At 40.6% G+C, this 23,557-nt stretch overlaps 1 protein-coding gene and 1 long non-coding RNA gene across 2 annotated transcripts; one reads left to right on the top strand and one right to left on the bottom strand.

Moving 5' to 3' along the window:
* Window positions 1-4,159: 4,159 nt before the first annotated feature.
* LOC131025939 (uncharacterized) lies at window positions 4,160-5,026 on the bottom strand. The gene has a single exon (XM_057955717.1). The coding sequence runs from the start codon at window positions 5,024-5,026 to the stop codon at window positions 4,160-4,162; it is 867 nt and encodes a 288-aa protein (XP_057811700.1).
* A 7,945-nt stretch (window positions 5,027-12,971) lies between these two features.
* On the top strand, window positions 12,972-16,878 carry LOC131024454 (uncharacterized). The gene is made up of 4 exons (XR_009101850.1): window positions 12,972-13,195; window positions 15,148-15,211; window positions 15,728-16,530; window positions 16,606-16,878. It is a non-coding gene; the product is annotated as an uncharacterized LOC131024454 (long non-coding RNA).
* The last annotated feature ends 6,679 nt before the right edge of the window (window positions 16,879-23,557 follow it).

Raw genomic sequence — 23,557 nt, 5'->3', positions numbered from 1 at the left:
GCCCGTAATCTTGCATCTGGAACAGAAAAGGCGCAGCTGTTCATAACTAAATTTCACGTAAAAAGAACCTTCATCGCAGTTAACTAAGAGAGTCTCAGGCAGAGGTAAAGCTCAATCAACTTCTATAAGAATTCTAGCGAAATGGCCAAATTCCCCATAAGCAGAGGCAGAATCCAGTTTTAACGAAAGACCGATATGCCGTGCGATTCCCGTGATAATCTTCGAATACCAGCACTCTACAGGAAGATAATAGATTCTAACCCACACATGGCAAAGCGAGGAAATTTCCCTATAAGGATCAAACATCTTGACCCATTCACGGATCCGAATAGTACATGTCGTAAGATCTCAAATCATCTGTTTTTTCACCTTGACTTTGTCTTCAGCGCATGAAAATTTTAGAGTGAAGTATCCCTTTCCCATGGGAATAAGGCTCCAAGGCTTCTGAATATTCCATGTATGCTGCAACTCTTGCTTGAGCACCAAGTTTGGCCTCGGCTTATCCCCTTTGCGCAAAAGAAGTCGGCCAATGAGAGCGTGTGGAAATTCAGAGACCTGCTTCTGGTACAACGACGAAGGAATATTAAAAGCAACCTCATTCCCTTGCTGCTCCGACTTTAACGTGAAAAAAGTATGGGCTAGAATATCTGGCTTGCGTGCCGGACGTGGACCCATAACTGCAGCATACGTTTGTTTAAGAGCTGTCGTAGGATTGTCAGTCGTGGAGGAAGTTCCGATGACATCAGTATCCGCAACAAGCGCATGGTTCATCGAAGGTGTCATGGCTGCGTTAGGGTTTTCAGAAACCCTAGTATTATCCTTATCAGTGCTGGATGTTTGCTTTCGTGGCAGTGGTGGATCAAAATTGGTAGAGACCTTCGGAAAGGTGGGAGAGGCTGTGTTAGTCGAAGTCATAACAGTTTTGCCGGAGCAAACGGTTGTCGTCGTAGCCATGGAGAAGACGGCGGCTAGGGTTTTTTGGAGAGAGTCATCGCTTCCATCTCATTTTCACGATTTTTTTTAATATGTATCTCTGTTTTGATATTATAAAGAGTAAATGGACTAAGTAGCAAAAACAAGTCATATTTTATTCTTTCATGCGTGGCTGTTATATGTTACTGTTTTATTGCTCAAGGACTGATCTGGTGCGTCTATCATCAACGGTCCAGATCATGAGTTAGATATATCATCTTCAACACTTAAAGCTGGGGTTAGCAGCTGTTCTTCATCATCGACTCAGTTGAGAGATGTTAGGTCCAGAGGGTCTCGAATAGGTGTATGGGGGGGGAATACACCTATAGGCTGTTTTTGACTTAATCTACTGACCTCAATCAGAGGGATCTCAGTCAGAGATCAAAACGAAACTTTGCATGCAAACAAGGACTCCTGTTTTACTGAAATCAGTTTTGACCAACAGGGTTGACGACTGATACTGAAAGCTCTTCAGTAATGTGTTATCAGTTAAGTTACTGGAACTTAACTGATCCAAGTAAGGGCTTCAGTCGTGTTTGCAAAGATAGAGATGATATCACTCTTCCTTACTATCAGAGGATAGTTCAGTCAGATTGATATCATACGCAGCGAAAATTAAACTTAGTTTCGTAATAGCCTCGGTGGAGTAGGTTGTTGGATTAAGGTTTCTCTTTGCTGTTATTCAGTGTTCATTTTTATCAATTGAAATAGCACAAGTAAGAATGTAAAACTGAAAGCTGTAAATAACATAGAGACTTTTACGTGGTTCGGAAAAACCCTTTCCTACATCCACGGTTGGTTGATCAGACCAACAATCCACTCCGCAAGTGCTTCACTGGTGCACTGCAAACCGTACCCGTGTGCTTGCCTGGTGCACACAACCGTAAACTGAAGAAAACCCTTCTTCAGCACCCACACACCTCGCGTAGGATTTCCCTGCTAAGCACACCTCGTGCTCAGACTTTTCACTCAGAGTTCAGAGTACCTTCCTGAACTCCGAACCACTCAAACACTCTTATGGGGGGAGGTTTGAACGAGTGCCAACTATACTTACAAAGAACAAGTTCTTTGAAGCAAGTTTGACCTTGGCTTCTGGGTAAACAGATATATGCCTAGGGTCTAAGAGAATGTATGTAATCAGCAGTGACTGATTTTGGCTTTGGAATTCTCTTCTTCGATTCAAGCTTTGGGGCGGTTAAGCTTTAGGCTGAGTAGCAATTTCGGCAGAGCTTCAGCTTATGTCGTTGAATCGGTGAAGGTTGAAGTGATCCTCGAGCGCTATTTGTAGGAGAACTCTTGAATAGATCCGTTGGCGTAAATCGTCCTCAAGATTTCTTCCGTTGGAGAGCAATTCGAATTTGGGCTGAGGCTTCAATCTTCGAGGTTCCTTGTCTATGTGGAAACGGCTCTCTTTGATGGACAGGAGATGTGACATCTCTGAAAAGTAACCACCAGATAGGAATGACCTCTGCAGAGATAAGATATTCTGAGATCTCTGCATTTAATGCGGCTGTACTTGTGCGTACGTGGCTTCCTCTGAACGTTGGAAGATCAGTCCTAGGAGGAATGTTCAACTGATACTTGACTTTAGTATCAGTCCTTTGCGCGCATTAAATAATCAGTCTTCAACTGATACTTCAGTTGGTATCTGCAGTCTTCAGTCTTCAGTCTTCGTTCTTCAGTCTTCAGTCTTCAGTCTTTGACACCGCAACTAAACTAGAAACGAACTCTAACACTTGAGTTCAAAACAATTCTAGTCTATTACATATAAGTCCTACGAATTTTGGTATCATCAAAACAAAGGTTAGGATATTCCACAAGGTTCCCAACAATTTCCCCCTTTTCGATGATGCCAAAACCACACAGCAGTTCTAGACAGCAAAAAGACTGAACTCACAGTACAAGTTCTAATCATGGGGTGAAAACAGTTCCCCCTTAACAATAGAACCTAAAAAATTGTACTTAGAGCAAGAACGAAAACAGTTCTAAAACAGAACAAAAAGAAGACAGAAAAACCATAATCAGAGCCTGGACAAAGAGTTATTGTCTTCAGGTTGAGATCAATAAGAAGTTGTTCTTTTCATTACGGAAAGACTGACAAAACATCAGTCTAAATTACAACTTGAGAGCAGAAAAAGAACATTACAGAGGACATTCAACTGACTCAAGGTTTCTGATTGTAGAGTTTGAAGACTGCTTCCCATATCTTTCTGCCTTCCCTGGAGTCTGGATGAATGCTCCAAATTCTGCAAACTGTTCTGACTTCTTTCTTGATCCTTTCTCTGTCGACTCCATTCTTGATCCTTGGTGGAGTCACTACTTTCTTCTGAGGGTCAGGAATGCCTTTTCCATATTCCTTCTGAGCTTCCAGCATTCGGCGAACAAGATCTCGTTCTTCCAATTGCATGAGGAAGTACTTCCAGGCTTCATACCTGCGCTCCTTGTCACCTTGGATTTTTGCAAACACCATCCATTTGGTGTAGCGTTCCTTGATTTTCTCCCACCAGTCATTCAACTCTGACGGTATCCATTTATCTGGTCGCTCAAACTTTTCCAGATGGGATACAATCAATCCATTCTTGAGGTAATGTTCAAGCTTCTGACCTTCCTCTAGAGTTGAGCTGAAGTCGACAGTTTTCTTCTTCTTCAGTTCTGATTCATTTGAGGAGCTTTCTCTGCTTCTCTTTCTGCTGGCTTCTACTGAGGCAAAAGTGGGAGCAACCCTTGCAGTGATTTCCTCAGCTCTGTTTTCAACCCTTTTGAAAACAGAGGGGAGCAGTTCCGCTTCTCTTCGCATGCGCTCCATTATATCCTCTTCCCCCTTTTTGGCATCAGCAGGAGGAAGTCGGCTTTGTAACTCTTGAAGATCATTGAACATCTTCTGAAGGAGAGCGGAGTCAGGAGATTCCTTGGTTCGTTGGAGTTTCCTTTCCACCTATGACAGTCATTCCAGGATAGGCTGTACTGTCTTTGCAACTAGTTCCTTGACTTCGGTTCTCGGCATGAACGTCTGTAGGAACTCAAGTTCCATTTCCCGGATCTTGTCAGTTAGTCCAATGTATTGTGTCTTCCTTTCAATCTCTGATTCGAGGAAGAGTGTGTACAATTCTGCGTGATCCTTCCGAATTTTGGGGAGACCATTCTCTGGATCAAGCATTTCAACCTTGTATCTGAGTAGAGCTTTCTTTTATGCTTCTATCCGTTGTTGGAGCTCATTGATCAAGCCGGCATGATAGACCATGTCTTCAGTTGCCTGTTTCTCGACTTCTTTAAGCTTCTTCACGAACTTTTCTCCGTAAATATTCTGTCGTTTGAGCTCGTGTTGGAGTAAGTCGATTTCAAGCCGTTGATCAGCAAGCTGCTCAAGCAGAACATCCATCGGTTTTTCAGCATCATCAGAGATCCGTAGTAGATTCCTGTGTGGCCGATTGTGCTTCCAGACAGTAAGAAGCTCGTCAGTTTCGGAATCTGAATCAAATAGAACTGGTCCTTCTGCGCGAGGAAGCTCTACGTGTTCTATTGGAACATCTGATTCGGCAGAAGAATTCTGCACTTGCTGACGATCTTCATTGGTTTTGGATGTTGAAGCCTCGGGTTGGCTGGTTGGAGCAGGACGTTCTGTTCTTCCTTCAGCTAAAGGCAGAGGAATTGATTGCTCTTGACTGATGTTCTTGTCTTCAGGTGAAGTAGGCTTATCAGTGTTCAAGAGTGATGTCGTTGAAGGCGGAGGAGACTTGGGGATTTCTTCGACTCGTTCTTCAGACATTGGGCGATCAGCATTGTCAGCTGATCTCTGTTCTTCTTCTGGTAAAGTAGCAACAGCTTCAGGGATGCAATTCCGGTCTGCTTCAGCAGGATTTGTTGGAGGCGTAGATGGCAAATCCGGTTGACTGATCGAATCAGTCATTGGTTGTTCAGCAGCAGCAGGATCAGCAATTGATTCTGCTGGTTGATCAGTGTCACCAACTGGAGAGCTGAGAACAACAGTTACTTGTTCTATCGTGAGAGGCTCTTCAGACGTCTTTGGCGTTTCAGCATCATCGTTGAGTGACATGTACAAGTAATTCATGGAAAATTTGTCAAAGTCATGAATTACATCTCAAACACTTTCAATATGAAAGAGGCTAATTAGGGAAGCCTCTTCCATCTCGAATGAATCTTCGGCTTCAGGGCTGTGAAGACTGCTGATTCTTGGGCATGGCACCGTCTTCAGGAAGGTATACGTAAGAAGTCTATGAAGGTTCCGGTAGACTTTTGATGACGTATCAACATCACCAATTATACGTCGGAGGTGATTTGTAGCACTTTGTTGAGCTTCGGTCTGAAGTTCAACTACTTCCTGAGTTCCTTTTGAAAGAAGGATGGGGGTTGGTGCTGGGACAGTTTCCAAAACTACTTTGTCTTTGGATTTTGGAGAGAGTTTCCAAGGCATCTCAGTAGGTCTTTTGGAGGGTCTTTTAGGGAGATTGGTACGAACTCGGCGTGGCACATTTGTGTGAGCAGGAGATTTTGATGGCGGTGAATCAGGTGTATCATCAGAGTCAGATGATGGTGGAGATGAGATATCAATTACCTTCGTCTTCGGAGAAGGTTTGTGATATCTTCTTGCCAGTTTGAAGAGACGAAGGCTATCTGTGAATTCGATCATCTTTGGCCATCGCACAAACTTGTGCTTCTTTGTTCCTTCTATGATGATTTGAGAGACCCTGTTCCCTTGTCGAACCATCGTCGCCGGCCTTGTGTTGTGAGCCTCGTTGTAAAGAAGCTTCAGGTAAGCTTCTTCCCAGTTGAAGCATTCCTTTTCCATAAGAGCTGCCATGACATTCTTTTGAGGTTGAGAAGCTTTGTCGGGCGTCCCTGTAGCACCTATCCAGCACTTCTGGATAATTTTGCCCAGCATGGCAAACTCCGGATGAAGATGGGAAAGAGTAACTTGACTCTCCGTCGATTCGGATTCGTCCTTCATTGCAGACTTGAGAGTTTGATTTGCGTCCTTATCAGTCAGTCTGGAGAGGGAAGATCCACTGTTCGGGAGATTGAACAGTTTTCTGACAATTTTGGAGACGTTGAGAGTCTCTTCAATGCATTTTGCCCCATCGATGATGCTGACTATTTAGCCCTATTTTGTGATGATTTTGTGAGTTTTCCTGCTACGCATTCGAGCTTGTTTTGTACCTTTGTGCTCTATTTTTCACGTGCTCGATGACCTTTTGGGTGTGCTTCTGTCGTATGCAGGAATCGGGAGTTACCGCGCGTTTCGGCATCATTTGGAGTCGGTTGGGAGTCTGAGCTCACGGCGGCCGCCGTCCATGGCGCCGCCGCCCCACGGCGCGGGCCGCACAATGTTTGGAGAGAAATTGCGAAGGGCGCTCACGGCGGCCGCCGTCCCACGGCGGCCGCCGTCCCTGTGTAATTCCGGCAGTTACGTTTTCACCCTATAAAATCCGATTTTTAGGGTTTGGAAGACAGCTCTCGACCCCAGCAGCCTCCACCTGCGATTTTATGCTTTTTCCCCTAGTTTAGGTAGATAGAAACATTTTAGATATTTGTGGATTCCGCTAGATCGTTGTTTTCATTGAATCAATTGTAAGTTCTTCATTTTGATTAGTTAATCTTTACAAGCTTTCTTGTTATTGCATTGCCTAGATAATCGAACACTTAAATAATGATATTTGATTCATGCTTTTGATGTTTTCATCGCCTAGATAATTGTTTCTTTATGCGCCTAGATAAATATTGCTTTACGTTTCTAGGTTATTTATCGCTTCTAGATTAATTAGTTTAGAACCCTAGTTTTTATGCTTGATCTATTGCTTCATATATATTTCTCGCCTAGATATATTAATATGCTTCCCGTTGATTCTGCACTAGATAATTTTACAAGCTTTATTAAATTACGCCTAGATTTAAAGAGAGAGAGTGCCAGACCCAATTACCCGATTAGAATGTTTAGGGTTTCTTTCTGTTTCTTGTGAGTAGCGCAGTTAAAGCCCTGCTAAGCCTTCCTTGAGAGACGACTTGAGTCACCTTACCGCCCTAGGACGACCTCGTATAAATTCGAGTCCATCCGTTAGGTGTTTTTGGATGAGTCACTGACCTTTGAGATTAGTCCTTCGGAGTTGTTGAATCTGAGATTCTCGTAGAATTCTCTGACAGCGTCGTCGAGTAGGTACTTTGGTTCACTTGTGACAAACTTCATCCATCTGTTCCGGTGAAGAATTTCTGAGACCTTTGCAAATTCCGGCTTCTTTTCGAATGATTCTTTGTGCACCGTCTGCTCATATCTGACTTCTTTCTCTCTGGATGCCTCCTTCTTGTTGTCATTTTTCTTCATGTTGGTCTTGGCCATTTTGAAAAAGAAATCTGTGAAGAAAATTTTACAGGAAGGGATCTCACAGTATAATGCTGTGGATTTTGAAAGTTAGAGAGAATGCAAGAGTGATGGAAGATTGAGTAGTGGTCGTAATGGAGAAAGTGTGATCGAGGGAGATGAACAGTTTCCTAGGGCAATCGAAAAGATGTGGGCGGTTTGAAATCTGCGCGCCAAATCAGTTTTAATGAATTTTGACGTCCGTAATAAATGCCCGTCAGAAAAGTGTCTAGAAAAATGAGATATGGACTGATATAGAATATTTGTCATAATCTCTTGCCGAAAATAGGCGGCGTATAGTGCATGCAATGATTCGAAAAGATATGCTCAAAAAGAGATTTTGGAAATTGAAAGTCTAATGTAGAACGCAATCTCGTCAATTAATCATTAACACTCATAGGCCCTATTTTCATTACAAGTCCAAGTAATAGAAAATGCGAACAAGTTCCCAACAATCAGTGAAGACGACAGACAAGTACAGGAAAAGCTTAAACAGAATTCCCCCTAAATTAGATAATCCATAATCATCAAGAGTAAATTAGGCAAGGGGAACAAAGACTGAATAATCATGGATCAGCTTAATACTCAGTAAAGGACAAAGTTTCAAACTAAAGTGGTGAAGAACATAACAAAGAAAAACGAACTAAGACAATCTAAGAACATCATATCAAAATAATGAGTTTTTGTTTAGATGACATTCCTTGATATTCTTTAGTCCTTAGTTGATGCGGAGATGTTTGCTTGGCTTCCTTGGAGGACTTCCTTTTGGTTCTTCAGTCAGCTTCCCTTTTCCTTTTCTGTCCTCTTCTCGTTTGTCTTTGTCATCAAACTCAGGGACCTCGCTGAATTTATTCTGGATTTCCAGTTACTGTTGAAGATGAGTGACTGTTGATTCAAGAATTGCAATTTTGACTCTCAGCTCATATGAAGCTTCTTCTTGAATGAGCAGTCTCTCGTCCAGCATCTGAAATCTTTCATCAGTGGTAGTTTCAACAGGTTCTTGTTCTTCAGCTGGCGTTCCTTTCTCTATTGCTTTGGCTGGGGCACTCTGATGCGATGGAGATTCATGGTGGACTTTGATGTCCTCAGCATTTTCTTCTTTGAGAAGACCTCTGGAAGTGAGGTACAGTCTGAAGTTGGGTGCCCAGTCGTGGATGCCATCCCAAACATTTGTGACTCTGAATTTCTCAAAGATGTTGTTCTCCAAAGCTTCCATCTCTCTTTCAGTGAGAACTTCATCAATCTCCTTGTATTGGGATTTGGGTAGGGTTTTGATGAAGATGAAAAAGAAATAGCTGACAAGAGCTTGGAACTCTTCAGGATTCAGTGAGGCTAAGACTGTGGGAAAGAGGGTTGTGACACAGTGTTCTGACAATTGTGTCACGAAGTCTTTGAGAAGGGTAGTTTGATTGACCAAGGTTGAGGATGAGGATGCGGCATTGACGTTAGTAACATCATCAAACTTTGCCTTCTTGTTGAACCCTTCAAGACAGTAGTGAAAGAAACCTCTGAGGGGAAGTTCTTCAGAATCAGTTTCTCTATCATTGGTTGCTTGTGTCTCCTCTGTCGGTTGATTTCCTTCATCTGGTGGTGGAACAGTAGGAGCCTGTTGTTGAGGAGTTTCCGTGCTTGGCATTAGGACTTCTTCAGAAGATTTTGGTGCATCTTCTTCATGTTCCTCATTGTGAGATTTCGGAGGAGTGTCAAGTGAGATCTTGACTGGAGACGACAAGCTGTCGAACTTTCTTTTGGTTGAGCCTCGAGTCTTGTATCGTGGCTCAGAAATGAGGAGAGGAATTTCAGTCGAGATACTGATATTCCCTCTGAGTGAACTTTTCTGTTTTTCAAACAGATGGATGGTGGAAGACACTTGAGTAGTGTTCTTCCAGAAACAAGGTGTCTCCTTAGCACTATGAAGAATGAGTGCAGAAACTCTGGTTCCTTGACGCAGATGCCTGGTGGAGTGGGATTCCTTCTTCTCTTCAGCGAGAATCTGAATGTAGGCCTTCTCCCAGTTGAATGGGCATTTCTGCATCAGGGCGATCAACACTAATTTGTGTGGTCTAGAGAGATGACCTGGGGATCTAAGAGTGCCAAACCAGCATTTCTTGATAATTTTGGCAATGGGTTTGAGATGAGGATGAATTCTTGAAATACTCGGAACATTGGTGATGGCGCGGTCGGCAGATGTATTGTTCATCAGCGCCTCTCTCATATGCTCTGTGTGAAGGAATATTAAATTGAATTAATACTCGATTGCCCGATGATCGTTTCTTGGATTATTATTAATTCATCATACAACGATTAATTCCTAACATGCTCCTATGAATTTAACAGCTGCACACAGGTGTTAGGAAAACTTACTTGAGAATCAGATGCACAGATGGTTGATGATCGCGTCGAATGATTCAGACTCCAGCTCTGATCTTCTCGACTGTATCCCGCTCAATTCCCAACGTTGGATGGACAACGAACTATGAGAACTCCCAAGACAGAAAAGCCAATCACGTTCTGCGCCCCCTCTCTGCTCTCAAAACCCTAATTTTGATCAGTGTATTTTCCTAAGAGCTGACAGCTGTATTTAATAATACAGAAAGAAGAGTGGGGCGCCAGTTTTAGGGTGTAGGCGTTTTTCTGCCCTACTTGGGCTAGGAGACATTGGGCCAGCCCAGGGACCAGATACAAGGAATAAAGATGGGCCTCAAATAAATTAATTTATCTATGGTCAGCCCAGACCATAATTAATTTATAAATATCAGTTCATTCCACTAGAGAACCGATACTGACTTACCCCTTTATTGCCGGTGATGAGTCGGGGCTTGTATTTAGACTTATTAAATCTCCGTATTTAAAATATCCGACATCCATTAATTAATTAGAGCTCTGACAGCTTAAATTAATTAATCTCTTAATAATTCCTTAAGCAGTACCACTCAATCTTTATTATTACGCCTGAACTTAATCAACCTGTAGGGTTTAGCGTAATAAACCTTATTGAGCTCCTTAAGGGGATGTCATTATCCTATACCGGATACGGGTACTAATACAGATAATCAAATATCATATATTAACCGCTATCACCCAAGATACAGAGTACTCGAGTTAGTATTTAACTCTCGCCCATAGTAAGTCAAAGTGATATACGAATTAACATATATATCTGAATACTTATTAGTATTAAGATTTATGAGTCACCGAGATCTTGATTCTTCACTTAAGTCAGATAGAAGAATACATCTCAACTGTTGGTCCTATCAATACGTAATGACGTACCAATATAGACAAGTAGCCAAGACAAACTACTTCCATCTATACTGCAGCCTAAACCAATAACTTGTCCTAGAGTTATTTCGGCTGTGATCATATTATATCTCTTAAGGTTATTCCAATTATATGGTCTTCTGTGATCTACAACACACCATATAATCTACTTATACAGAGATAAAGAACATACATATGCAATCATGAACACAATCAGATAGGAGATAAGAATAGTGAATAACAGGAATCATTGTATACAAGCATAAAGTTCTTGCTTTCAGTATACAAATCCAACACTGTGGCTTCTTCATCGGTGAAGAATGGGGCTGGTCCATCAGTCGGGAGGTTGAACATTTCCCTAGCCTCTTGAGATATGTTGATGGACATCTTTGTTGATTCTGAGAAGCCTTCATTCGTGAAAACAGAAATCTCTATTTTGAGTTCACCAGTCAATTCATCTGTTTTGATGTTGTCGTAGAATTTTCGGATAATCGACTCGTCGAGAAGAAACTCAGGCGAACATTGAACGAACTTCATCCATCCATGTCGTTCTAAAATCTCGTTGATCTTGTTGAAATAAGCAAACTGTTGGAGTGACTCCAATGTGACAACATATTCGTAACAAACAACTTGTTGTGATGCTGATTTTCCCATTTGGATCTTTAAGAGGTTTTCTGCAAAAGTCTGATGGCTGATTCTCACAGAGGTAGAACTGTGGATTCTTACTGTTAGTCTTGCAGAAAAAGGTACTCTCAAGGAATTTTGCACACAAAGATTTCTCTGAGATTGAGTAAATCTTTTAGTCGAAGATGAAACGTTTTTGAAGAAGGTGTGAGAGATCGTGCATAAGGCGGTTTCAATAAACGTTTGAAATCCATGCAAATGGAGTCGTGACACGTAGATCACTCCGCTTGTTAGTAAAAAGGGCAGGATCGTGTGATCGTGTGACAACCGTTTTAAAATAAGTGTGCACGTGTCTAATACATAAAATAAAGAGAGTAAGCATTCAGACACGTCAGACTAAGCACAATACAGCCGAAAAGTAATAAAGAAAAGCAGTCATAGATACATGTGAAATTGTTGAGAGAAGCTTACACAGTGATCATCACTAGATACATCGATGTTTGAAGTGTAAGTTCCCCCTGAGTCTTATGACTGATTCTCCTTTGAATTCAGGTCTATTGGCTGTTGCTGCACGCTCCTTTCACGTTCCATCTTTCTTCTGTGCTGAAGTGATTCCTCATGAATCACTCCTTCAAAAACTTCTGACGCCATTTTGAATTCTGTCTCTGCTTCCTTGAGACGTTGTAGAAGTTCTTGTTTCTGAGACTGAAGAAGTTTCAGTCTGTTGATCAGTCTGCGCTCCTGTTGTAACACCCCGTACTTTTCCTCATGTTGTGAGATAGTGTCTTAACACTAATAAGAGTACCGAGATGTCGAAATACGAGACTACTTTTTTTATGAGTAGATAAGACGGATTGTCTTTTAAATAGAGATACGAATGAATAAACCGATGATGGAATTAGAGTGATGAGATTTGAGAAATGAGTTGAGATAGAGATGCTGATTGATATCGAGTTGAGATTTTATTTTATTTCCAACTACCGGGAATAGAGTTACCGGATACTGAATTGTTAGAGATTGACTGTCCTATTAAGAAAAATAGGAATACTGAGTTGGAAATAGAGTCGAGGAAGAAAGAGTGAGAAACCTAGATATATAGAGTCGGTCAGAGAGACGTCTAACTTATCTGAGTCTGCCGACTGTTTTGATGTGATGTTATGTGAATTTACGTGACTGAGTAATTATGTGATTTTGTGACGTGTGTCATTGTGACCGAGTTATTATGATTTTTATTTGAGACCTTAGCATTTGGAATTTTGTTTAAGTTTCCAAAGCAAGTATGGTTTATTTTTATCGAGAAATCGAATGAGGCCGGTTTATGAAAATTTTTCCGAGCATAATATTTTTTTTTAAATTATTTTTCTTCCTACGAAGAGGAATATTATATATATGTGAGTGCACTAATATGAGTGCTATAATTATTATTTTGGTCACATGAATATTTATGATGTGGTATTTTATTAATGAGTGACATTACCATAGTTTTGTGATTTTATTTGATCACCTTTCACACACTTTATTTAATCACCCATACCATATGTTATATGCCTAAATTTTGCTAAGTATGGATTTGAGAGAGTAGAGAATTGAGAGTATGAGATGGAGAGTGTAGAGATTAGAGAGAGATTAGAGTGAGAGATAGATCATCCATTAATTACTAAATATTCCCTAAGATTTACAAATCTCTTTAAAGATACACAAGATCATCCAAATCAAATACAATCTTGCAAAAGTTTCCTCTCTCTTCTCCACCCCATTTTCGGTCATCTCTCTCTCCCCTTCATCTCTCTACTTTCCTCCATTGTTAGCCATTGATGAAACCTCCGAAGCTCTACCAAGTATGCCAAACACATAAATCACTACTTAAATCCTCCATAAACACATCCTATTAACTTAAATCCAAGAGAATCCTTGAAGATTGGTTTCAAGAATAGTGAGAGAAAATTTGGATAATTGGTGAAAACTTGGGTAAGTGATCTCCATTTTCATAGATATAATTTGTATGAGTGTGTATATGAGTTTATTTGAAGGATTGGAGCAAGAAATCACCCCCTCCCTTTTTCCTTCAAATTTTCGAAAAAATGGGTATCTTACCCTTCAAAAATTTTTCTTCTTCTTTCCTTGAATTGAGGTGAGAAAAATGATCTATGTGATGTTTGGTAATGATTTGTGTATGTTTTGAAAAGCTATGCTTTGTGATGTAAAAATTCGGTTGAGTTAGTTTACCCCAAATTGGGAATTTTTGACTTGATGATCAAGGTGATGAATTGATGATGAAAATGAGTTTATGAGGTGTATATGATGATGATTGATGGAGTAAATTGAGTATATGATGTCAATTGGAGTTTTGATATGAGATTAGTTTACTAGAATTAGGGATATGTGTATATATGCCCTTATTTGTGAATTGATGGTTTTGATGTGAGTTTAAATGACTAAAATTGATAGATATATGATGAGATTAAAGATCCATGTGAGTTTATAAAATTTCTTAGAGTTTAGTTTAATAAAAATTAGGATCTTCTTGTCTATGTGTCTATTAAGTGATTTAACTTAAGATATGTGTAATTGAGCATGATAGTAGTGTTTTAATATGTTTGATTAAGTCTAATGTAAGCTAAGTAAAATTTGGACTTAGTTTAGTTTGAAGGAGTTTTTGAGTTCTCATATGATGTGGGGTTAACGAATGATAAAATGAGGTCAAATTGATTTATGATCATTTTGTGAAGTTGTCATGCTTTTGTTGAGAATTTTATGATGATATATGAGTTTTTCACTAGAGTTAGTTTACATGATAAAAAGGGAAATATATGTGTAAAATGAGTTACATGATGTATGAGGTCAATAATGAATGATTGAGAAATTTTGAGCATGAGATTGAAAGGAATTTGATTGATACGTTGTAGAAACGTTTTCCTTGAGATTTGAGTGGATGATGAAAGAAAAGAGTCAAGATTGAGTATTATGAGTATTTTGATGTATTTGAATGTTTTTAAGTGCTTTAAGTGCTTAAAATGAGTTTTGATGTGTTTGCTTTGTATAAATGTTAAATTGAGCATTTAAGAGTTGGGAATGAATTTTTGGTGATTTTTCGTAGGCTACTGACCTACTGTGATCGACGGTTTGTCGATATCAAAAAGCTTTGAAAATTTTACAGAATGTCCCTACATGAGTCTTGAGCACCTCTGTAAAATTTCAAGTCATTTGGACTTGATTTACTATTTTTATAAAATGCAAAACCAAATCTGCACATTTCTGCCGGGAATTTCAGAGAACAGGGGACAAAGTCATTCATTTCAGTGACTTCCTGTGTGAATTAGATTTCCAAATTTTTATGGTATCAACCTTACTGTATGGGCTAGATATCCACCAAATTTGAGCTCAATTGGACAACGTTTACTATTTTAAAAAAATCAATGTTTCCGATTGCTCAAAACTGCCGAATATGGTAGACCTTGGTAAAAACGCCATATCTCCCAAACCACTTGGAGTTTCTGACTCTACTTTTTTTTAAATGAAACTAGACTCAAATACCTTTCGTTTGGTATGAGTCTGGAGTCCAGGGGATGTCGGAGTCAGAACGTGTTAAAGTTTGAAGTCGAGTCTGTGTAAAAACAGAACATGTCTTGATGACGTTTGATGGTATTTTCTTATGTGCCTTATGTGATTGTGTTGCCTAAGTGTTTGAATGATATTAGACGAGCCATATATGAGTGATAAATCGAGACTTAGAACCATGATTTTCTTGAAACCTATCCTTGGACTTAAGGTTTTGAAATGAGTAAAGAGTTTATGTAGAGTTGATTAAGAGATAGAATATAATATAGAGCATGAGTTGAGGCATGAGTTTTTGTCGTTGAGTTTCTAATCGGGATTCATTTTATGACATGAACCTTCGATGATGACGATGATCCCTGAAGACACGAGCAGAGCAAGGAAGTAAGTAACTCCACTTTGACGGGAGTTTTTGAGTAAGGTCTTCAGGTGGGCAATATTTTGAGTATAAATATATTATCCGAGTTTTCTAAAATGATTTGATGATATAATGATGTTATGAGATTAACAAATGTTTTGAGATAAATGATATTTGAGAACTGTTTGACTTGCCAATTTTTGATGTTGAGCTTGTGTGTTACCCTCTACTGATGAGACGAATTCGGTCCTGCCACAAGCGGGATTTTGTGCACAGAGGTGACTGTGAGCCGTCTTCGGGTCGGCCGGTCACGGTACTTGAGAGGGAGGCCTACTTCTCAGTACCTTTGATGATGAGTAGTGGAAGTGGTACATACATGATGAATGTTTAAACTGCGCAGTTACTTATTTATGATGTTGATTATGAAAACTGCATGCACAGATTCATTTACGCTAACTTTATTTCTGTGTATTGCTGAGATGTGGCAAGTTTCAAACTTATAGCTCTAAGAGCGCCTTTCTTGTTTTTCGGCGTTTGCCCACTGAGTATTATATACTCACGCCCTGCATGTATTTCTAAATGTGCAGGCTAAGCGAGGAGTGAGATTGGTCTGGTGCTGGTGGGGAATCGTTAGATGACGTATTTACTTTATCGTATTTCCTTTTTATCGATAAAGTCTTGATGTGAAGTTACTTTGAATATGAATCAAGTAATATACTCACGGTTATGTGTCTCCATACATGTAACTGGTTCGCCTTTTGCTGCGATACTCTGCATATTATGTTTCCTTATGAAAAATAAGCTATACCTGTTTTATTTTTATTCGTGAAATTCCTGATAATTAAAAAGTTACAACGACGTTGACGATTTTACCCTTGGGTTCAATTGATAATATTTTCCTTAGCATGCTTTGATGTGAGCTTCCGCTTGATGTTCGACCTATTCTTCTTATCTTTTATTCTTTAAAAATAGTCGTATCGACACTCGTACCCCACTATCACTAGTGTCGGGATTTCGGGCTGCGACAGGGTGGTATCAGAGCAGGTCATCTGCTCTGAGTCTATTGCTTGACTGAGTTGAACCTTTGATTACTGGTATCTTTTTAACTTGAGTACTAGTCTAATTTGAATTCTTAGGCTAGTTTGAGAGAGTCAGTTTGAAACGAAACCCCAGCACCCCATCTCCTCCGGCTTAACGAGGTAAGAGGTTGATGTTGTTTCTTATTGCTTTTCTGTTAAAAGCTGAGTTTGGGTTACTAATGAGTTATGAATTGTTTTGATGACGGAATTATTTGAGATGATGGAATCTGATATGAGGCAGTTGATGTGGAATATGAGGAGGAATGTTGAGGCTAGTATAGCCGATGCCCCACCGTACCAAACGAGGACGAGTATGTTGTTGATTGAGATGTACCAAGTAAGTTTCGTCATCCATTTTCTAATGGATATGATGTTTTATATTACAGGATGCCGAGTCATATCGAGACAGCGATGCAGCGATGGTTCAGGGAGTATATCCCGGACGAGGATGACACCTTGGGTGAACTTCTGGCACACTATCACCGACGATGGAGGAGGGCTATTCCCTATGGGATCGATGGCGCGGAGGCCATTACGCTTTTGATTCCACTACTGCCACCTTTGTGGCGAGACTGGGCGACATCTTTAGTGCCCCAGTACGTAGATACTACCTGGTTGGAGGGCATCAGGTACGGAGACCTTAGTGGCTTCATCGCGACGCTGAGCCACCGTTATCTTGCTCATGGCGATCCGCCTTCACCGCCGTATGGAGAGCTTGAGGGACCAGCCCAGGGAAGGGAGCTAGTTGTTGTGCCTCCACCTCTCGAGGAGCCGATTCTGATGGCACCTCTACCCCCAGCTGATCCGATTTCAGTTTCTCTCGAGTCCGATGATCCAGAGCCGATGGTTTTCGAGCCGTACTCACCTGGGATTGAGCGTGATCCGTTTGCGTTTGTATCACTTATTCCTTCTCCCAGTGCTGTTTTCCCGCCTTGGGATTTGACACCGGCGACGATACCGTTGCCATTGCCACCTGTTGAGTCGACACAGCCGATTGATTCTACTGAGTCTGAGACGCAGCATGTTCCTTCAGATCCATATCCGAGGGTTGCCCCGCTGCCTGAGCTTGGCACTTTGGCCTTCCAGACGTACATGCACCCGATTCTATATTCACCGTACCGAGACGCTCAGGAGGGAGGATCTCGGCCGGCACGCTCCGATAGTGATGAGGAGGACCCCGAGGAGGAGACTCCAGAGATGACGGTCGGCTATGGTTGGACCCAGCCACTGCAGCGACAGACTACTGCCGATGGAGTTGATACGTGGATACCTATTCCTGAGACACCTGTCTATACTCCGATAGTGGATGAGTCAGATTATGACAGCCCGTATTGATTGAGGCGACGAGCTGGATCTCGAGATATGATGTCTAGTGATCACGTATGTCTAGTAGACGCGTATATATGTATAGATGCATAGTTGATATATATAGGTAGAGAAGCATAGTATAGTGTGTATGTATGTATAGCCTAGATCTATATATGCTTAGTATGTATGATGCTTGTATAGTTAGAGCATCATTTTGGAGTTAGGGCTTTTGTACATAAGACTTTACTTTTGTAAAAGACCTCGAGAAAGAGGCAATTTTCCATATATATATATACAAGAGATGTTTATGATTAGTGAGTTTCACTATCTTTAGCAGAGCTTTGAGAATGATGATGATGCTGATGCATGATGAAAAAAAAAAAAAATGAGAAATAGAGATTGATGAGAATTTCGAACGATGATAGACGAGAAATAGACTGGATGAGAGTTTTGAGAACTTTGAGATCACAAATGAGATATAGAAGTGAAATGAGAAACGAGGATTTGTATTTTGTAAAGACGAACGGTTAGTTTAGAGATCGATAGTTATATAACTCTTTTTCCTTTTGTAGTATACCTCCGAAAAGAAGAGGGAACCAAGCATAAACCAAGAAGAAGATGAAGAAAAGGAACAGAGAAACCAACCGTTGAGATAATACGACGAGAGTTAGAGTTTTTAGCGCGATTTAGGGACACGACCCTAATAGGACGAACGTGTTATGGAGACTTCATGGGATGCATAGATACTATCGACCAATAGTACTTTGAAATAGAGGTACTTTCACCGGGACCGCGCGTTTCATCGCTAGAGTAGTCATGAGAGTAGACTTATTGAGTCCCTATCCCGCTGGGTCGTATTTAAATTTTTCTGCATCCATTTGAACTCCAACAGGAGATGAACTATTTCCTATTGAGAAAATTTTTCCAGATCCACTGTGTTTGAGCCTGAGCCGTTTGTGTTGGAAATCCTTGCCCCTTGCTTAACAGTGGACAATTTATTCATTTTCCACTTAGTGGATTGTTTCTACCTCCAGTATTGATTTATTTCTATCATATCATATCTCAGTTTTTGTTCTAGATTTTGTTCTAGCTTTTGATCTTGCCTTAATTGTAACTTCTTCATTATCCTTGAAACAGCACTGGCTATTATGGAATCATTCCATTACTTGAGCTCGTCTTGTTCAAAATCAAGCATTTTTATTCATCACATCCTATTACCCTACCACATCCGACAAGAATTAGGAATGTCTAGGTAACTAGGATGGTATAACAAGAAGAGTGTTTGGAAGAAACACGATATATGGGAGCAGCCATAGAATATAATTATTACGGGACGAGCACAACTTTTCGATTATGGATTTTATTATATTAGCCAAGTATGCAACAAGCTAACAAATTCGAGGACGAGAAGAAGTGATGCTAAGCCAGAATAGGCAATAGCAGATTCAAGGGGATCGAGATGACAGATTAGAGCAGATAATGTTTTCCACGATAGTAGACTGAGATGACAACTAGTATAGATGTAGCATCGTCGTAGTATTAGAGGATGTTTTATTTTCGTTACGCCCCGCAATTAGTAAGAGTTCTCGAAAGAGAAAATTTTCTTATATGTCTATATGACGATGACCAGAGAGTCTCTATGCTTGAGTAGAGTTTTGAGCTAATGTTGCATTGATAGACATGAAATATGTCTTTGACGATGAGTTATGAGAATTGAGAAAATAGTATGATGTTGAGTAAGAGTCTTATGATTCGTGAGTTATGAGAATTAGTTCTAAGGTTGATATATGTTCCCTTAGACTTTTACCGAGAAAGAAAAACCGATCGAAGAAAGAAATAGAGTTGATGATATGAGATAAGGCAATAAAACCGTAGCTGAATACGAACGTCAGTTTCGCGACTAGGTCCGGTGTGCCACATATCGAGAAGAGATGATTGAGAAGATGTCAGTTTTGTTTCGATCAGGTTTGAGACAAGAGGTACGAGACGATGTAACGAGTCAGAATGCGGTTATGTGTACTGAAGCATTAAATAGAGCATTTGATATAAGACTGGCAATGCAGCCAGAGAACGTGATTTGAGCTTCAGCACCCAAACGAGTTAGAGCACTCAGATGTGCAATCCATCCTTTCCTGGATGCGGGCAAGAAGAAAAGAGAAAATGGGACGACCGAAGTCAATACCCCAAGAAGCCGTGGCAGAGTCATGATGCGCCACCACAATATCAGAACCGAGACGAACGGCTTTTAATTGGCCCAGCTGCCCCAGCAGCAGTTTTTCAAGGACCGCGAGGGTTATCGCTTTGTCGAAGAGCAATAAATTACGTCGGAGATAACGCAAGATGAGAAAGAATAAGCAATTATACCTGCGGAAGGATCGGGCACTATTCGAAACAGTGTCCGAATCGTCAGCAAAGTGGAAGCGAAAGACGACCGATTCAGTTTCGACCGCAACTCAAAGCAATGGAGGGAATCTACCGCTATTTCCACCACAGCGACAACAGCCAGCCTATCGACCGCGTCAATCAGGAAGGCAACTACCAACCCCGCAGGCGAATCGACTGCATCGTCGTGGGCGTATCAACCGCATCGCCAGAAACTGTTCGCGCTTGAGTAGGAAGCACCGGACAAGAATAGAGGAAATTCGTTAGATATAGGCGAGTTGAAAGATGTGCCCATAGTATGTTTGTTCGACACTGAACATAGAGCTTGATCCACAACCTCTAAAGAGTAGCCGTACCCATAGACAGAATTACTACGGTTTCATCCGTATGCCCTAACTTAGAATTTAAGTTAGAATCGATTAAGCTCGAGATTAGAAATCTGAGACTGATGCATATGTGGTACTTGGATATAAATGTGAGGAATGGACTGGTTAGAAGAAAATCGTGCAAAGAAACAATGCACGGAGAGACGAATATATTTTCAGCCATTTGGCCGAGAACCAATTTCCTTCATTGGTATTGAGAGAAAATGGAAGAAGACGCCGATTATCTCGGCACTGTAAGCAAGAAATCTCTTGCGAAGAAAAGATACAACCGCGTATGTTGTATATTTTGAACCAGAGAGATGAATTCGAGGCAAACGTTGACGACGTACCAGATGTGCGAGAGTATAAAGACGTTTTCCTGAGACTTTACCGGGTTTTCCCCAGATCGACAGCTTGAGTTTACGATCGAGTTAGAACCTAGCGCCGTACCGACGTCGAAAGCGCCGTATAGAATGACCCCCACAGAGTTGCAAGAGTTGAAGTTGCAACTCCAAGAATTTCTAGATACGATTTTCTTTTCGACCCAGTGTTTCACTATGTGGAGCACCAGTTCTTTTTGTTAAAAAAAAGAATGGAAGCTTGAGGTTGTGTATCGATTATCGAGAGCTGAATAAAGTAACGTTGAAGAATCAATATCCGTTACCCCGGATCGATGATCTATTCGATCAACTACAAGGAGCGAGCACTTTTTCAAAGTTTGACATGAGAACGGGATACCATCAGCTGAAGATATGATCGGAAGATATTTCCGAAGACGGCATCGCGTATGCATTATGGCATTACTATAAACTCAAAGATGTTTGGAAGATATGTCTTTCGGTTTGACGAACGTCCCGACAGTATTCATGGATCATATGAACTGCATTTTTCGCAAATACCTAGACAAGTTCGTGATAGTCTTCATTGACGATATCCTGATTTACTCGAAGAGTAAACGAGAACGCAAAGAGCACATGATGATCGTGCTAAAAAGATTACGAGCTGAAAAGCTTTAAGCGAGGTTAGCAAATGAAAGTTCTGGCCTGAAGAAGTCAATTTTCTCGACCATATTGTTTCCGCGAGAGGAATTGAAGTAGACCCAGCAAAAGTTCAAGCGGTACAGGAGCGGAGATCGCCAACCACACCGCACGAGATTCACAGTTTTCTGAGATTAGCAGGGTATTATCGACGTTTTATTGAGGGCTTTTCAGAAATCGCTAAGCCATTGACGCATCTGCTAAAGAAAGAAGTCAAGTCCGTCAGACGGACGAATGTGAGCGAAGTTTTCAAGAGCTGAAAAAGAGGCTCACAATAGCCCCAGTGTTAGCTATTCCAAAAGCGGATCAAGAGTATGCAGTTTATACTGATGCATCGAGAAATGGTCCAAGATGTGCACTGATGCAAGAATGAAGAGTTATAGCGTATGCTTAGCAACAACTGAGATCACACGAGATGAGTTATCCGACGCATGATTTAGAATTAGCAGCCGTAGTGCATGCTTTGAAGATCTGGAGACGCCATTCCTATAGAGCACGGTGTGAGATGTACACCGATCATAAAAGTCTCAAATATTTCTTTGAACAAAAAGATCTGAACATACGACGAAGAAGATGACTAGAGTTGATGAAAGACTACGATTGTGAAATAAATTATCACCCCGGGAAGGCTAACGTTGTAACCGACGCTTTGAGCAGAAAGAATCAGGGAGAGTTAGGATTTCTCCTTACTCGAGAAGAGAACCTAATCGAGGAATTCGAGAAGATGAATTTGGAGGTAGTAATACCACCACAAACGACAGAAATAATAATTTCTGCGCTGAACGTTACCCCTGACCTACGATCGAGATTGGTCACAGCATAGAGAGTGGATGAGAAGATGGAAAGATTGCGAATAAAGTTTCGAACCGAAAAAGTAGAGAATTATGAAGAGACGACAGATAATGCCTTTTTGTCTAAAAGAGAGTGTGTATACCCGATAAAGAAGAGTTGAGGAATGAGATTATGAGCGAAGCTCATGACACCCTTACACCACACATGTGGGCAGTATGAAGATATGCCAAGACTGAAACGACGCTTTGATAGGAGAATAAGAAGCGAGAGGGGGCATCTTTCGTAGAAGGATGTTTAACGTGTTAACACGTGAAGGCGCCACTTTGACAACCTTATACAATTATACCTATTAGAGACTTCCACAATAGAAGTGAGACCACTTAGCCATGAATTATGGCATCGATTAGCAAAATCGAGAAAAGAAAACTCAACAATTGAGTAATTGTGAATAGATTCTGTTGATGATAGAAACGATGATTATGTGAGTTTTTCCCTATCTCGGGGAGCATGTTATTTTCGAGTTAACAAGAACTCAAACCGAGATATATAGGACCTTATGATATGTATTAGAGTAAATAGGCCATGTAGCCTATAAACTAGCGTTGCCTCTGAGCTTCGCGAACGTCCATGACGTTTTCCATGTTTCTCAATTGAGAAAGTTCGTGTTTAATCCAAAACACGTCATCTATCAAGAAGAGGTGTCCCTGGAACCAGTTTTGAGCTACGATGAGATAGACCTGATGCTATACTGGACTGGAAGATCCAATAATTGAGGGACGAATCGATTCCTTTGATGAAAATCCAATGGAGATATTATAGTCAAGAAGAATCAACATGGGAAGTTGAAGAGAAGATGAAAGAGAAGTACCCAGAGCTTTTTCCCGAAGAAGAATAACTCAAATTTCGGGACGAAATTTTTTTTTAAGGGGGGTAGGATGTAACACCCCGTACTTTTCCTCATGTTGTGAGATAGTGTCTTAACACTAATAAGAGTACCGAGATGTCGAAATACGAGACTACTTTTTTTATGAGTAGATAAGACGGATTGTCTTTTAAATAGAGATACGAATGAATAAACCGATGATGGAATTAGAGTGATGAGATTTGAGAAATGAGTTGAGATAGAGATGCTGATTGATATCGAGTTGAGATTTTATTTTATTTCCAACTACCGGGAATAGAGTTACCGGATACTGAATTGTTAGAGATTGACTGTCCTATTAAGAAAAATAGGAATACTGAGTTGGAAATAGAGTCGAGGAAGAAAGAGTGAGAAACCTAGATATATAGAGTCGGTCAGAGAGACGTCTAACTTATCTGAGTCTGCCGACTGTTTTGATGTGATGTTATGTGAATTTACGTGACTGAGTAATTATGTGATTTTGTGACGTGTGTCATTGTGACCGAGTTATTATGATTTTTATTTGAGACCTTAGCATTTGGAATTTTGTTTA

Source organism: Salvia miltiorrhiza, chromosome 5, assembly GCF_028751815.1.
Source record: "Salvia miltiorrhiza cultivar Shanhuang (shh) chromosome 5, IMPLAD_Smil_shh, whole genome shotgun sequence".
Lineage (NCBI taxonomy): Eukaryota > Viridiplantae > Streptophyta > Magnoliopsida > Lamiales > Lamiaceae > Salvia > Salvia miltiorrhiza.
Note: the sequence above shows the minus strand (reverse complement) of the source record. Positions and strands in the feature narration are given on the sequence as shown.